The following is a 2,169-nucleotide window of genomic DNA, read 5'->3' on the forward strand; positions in this document are numbered from 1 at the left end:
TTTAGTAGAGACGGGGTTTCACCATGTTGACCAGGATGGTCTCGATCTCTTGACCTCGTGATCCACCCGCCTCGGCCTCCCAAAGTGCTGGGATTACAGGCGTGAGCCACCGCGCCCAGCCTTAATCTCATTCTTTGTGTATGTGTGCTTTAGAAGTTTAGCTGTGAGAAGGGAGCCATAATTCCTGGTTGCAGGAGGAAACAAAATTTCCACGAATACAGGATCAATGTTGTTACATTGCTGTGTCTCCTATAGTTCCTAGAACTGTGACTGGCCTTTAATAAATGGCTATTGATAGTAAGATTAATGATCCTGAACTTGGGAATCAACCACTGAAGCATAAATGTGCTTGAAGAAGACTTTGCATTGTAATAAACTTGTAAAAGCCAGCATGCTTTAATTATAGAAACTGGTCCTTCCTGGTGAAGGCACACTGTCACAGTGAGGCAAGGAGGGGAGCGTGCCTGCTGGGAGGTGAGTTGACTGAGTGGAAGAGCTTCTGAAGTTACTTTCCTGCTCCTTGGGTAGGTGCGGCTGTGCAAATCACAGTGCCAAGCAGTAGGCTCAGAGCTGGCAGTGCCAGGTGTGACTTGTAGATCCTGAGTGATTATTGGCTTTGGAGGAAGCCACTGGGCTTAGATGTAACTCTTATTTCCTGAGTCAGGAGATTTTTTGCTTGGATTTAACAGGGTTGAAGAACCCAATAATTGTAAATGTTTTAGAGAAGAATATGTATTCCCGGTAAGTATGAGATTTTAGAGGTATGTAGGTAGACTCTTGGGCAGAGCTGAGTTTGCTTTGGTTGGAGAGTTACTTTCTGGAATGCAACAGCTTTGTCACTCACACTGGCTGTGGTGTCTTGAACAAAACTAAAAGCTGCTCCAAAGCAGAGGTAGCTTTGTCTTCCTCATCTTTGTATCTTCAATTCCAAATGCAATGATTGGGACATGCTGATGCTCAGTAATGATCTGTTGAACGGATCCAGGCTGAACTGAAAGCTAGCAGTGTGTATTCATGGTTTCCTAGGGTGGTGGAAATGGGGAGAGCCCTGGCCACCCGTGGCTCCATCCGGCGGTGCCTTTGTATGGTGCAGCAGTAGCTATAGAGCCTAGCAAGCTTTTCCCAGAGAGTCAGTTCAGTTCAGTTCAGTGAGTTTCAGTGAGCAGTATAGGCTGAGGGTCCCTCAAAATTCCAAGTAGCACTGGCTCTCCCAGCAGCAGGCGTTGTTCCTGTGAGAAAGAATGGCTGGCTGGGGAAGCAGTGTGCTGGCGAGACTTCAGGGATGAAGGTCATCCTCTTCCAGATTTTCTTCCAAGTCGAAATGCTCTCCTTGGCTCCACGAGAGATCCTCTTGCCATTACTACTGTGATGTGTGGACTGTTTATGGGTTATTTCTTACAGGTTCCTGTTTCAGATAAGGGGAAGCATGGCCAAGACTGGTCAGTGAGTCTGGCCCAGAAGGGTAATGGGGTTGTTTTCTTGCCAGGTACATGGGCAGGGCTAGTATTATTAATATTTCAAGCCAATTGGAATGGATAAATGTTGCATTATAAAAATATGAAGCAAAATATTTCATTTCAGTGTTTCTATTTCTGGAAATACAAACTAAGTAACAAATAGTTGTCTGACTTGCAAATTGTTGGTTTCAAGGTCAACATCTAAACTTTCTTTATTGCTCCCTTGAAAATTAAGAAGTTTCTGGATTAATGGCTGTTACTCCCAAATTTAGATTCTGCATATCAGCCTATCTATGCCTAATGTAGTAGATGTAATAGTCTAATTAGAAGGAAAATTGCTGGAGTTACCCTGCTGGTTTATCTTACTTGTGCTTGTTTTCCTTTTGAAACTTTCAGGTGCAACAGTGCCAGCCCACAGGGCCATCCTGGTGGCCCGTTGTGAAGTGATGGCAGCCATGTTTAATGGCAACTACATGGAAGCGAAGAGTGTCCTGATTCCTGTTTATGGTGTTTCCAAAGAGACTTTCTTGTCGTTTTTAGAATACCTATACACAGACTCCTGCTGCCCAGGTTAGCAATACAAATGTTGATAATATCTCATCATGCCGGGCGCGGTGGCTCAAGCCTGTAATCCCAGCACTTTGGGAGGCCGAGGCGGGTGGATCACGAGGTCAAGAGATCGAGACCATCCTGGTCAACATGGTGAAACCCC

At 45.1% G+C, this 2,169-nt stretch overlaps 1 protein-coding gene across 1 annotated transcript in view; it reads left to right on the plus strand.

Moving 5' to 3' along the window:
- RHOBTB3 (Rho related BTB domain containing 3) overlaps positions 1-2,169 on the plus strand; it is a 53,600-nt gene that overhangs the window by 40,053 nt on the left and 11,378 nt on the right. The window contains exon 9 of the mRNA XM_017508854.2: positions 1,854-2,027. Coding sequence (XP_017364343.1) covers positions 1,854-2,027 — 174 coding nt within the window. The remainder of the gene's footprint in view (positions 1-1,853; positions 2,028-2,169) is intronic.

Source organism: Cebus imitator, unplaced genomic scaffold (assembly GCF_001604975.1).
Source record: "Cebus imitator isolate Cc_AM_T3 unplaced genomic scaffold, Cebus_imitator-1.0 Scaffold403, whole genome shotgun sequence".
In the NCBI taxonomy this organism is placed as follows: Eukaryota; Metazoa; Chordata; class Mammalia; order Primates; family Cebidae; genus Cebus; species Cebus imitator.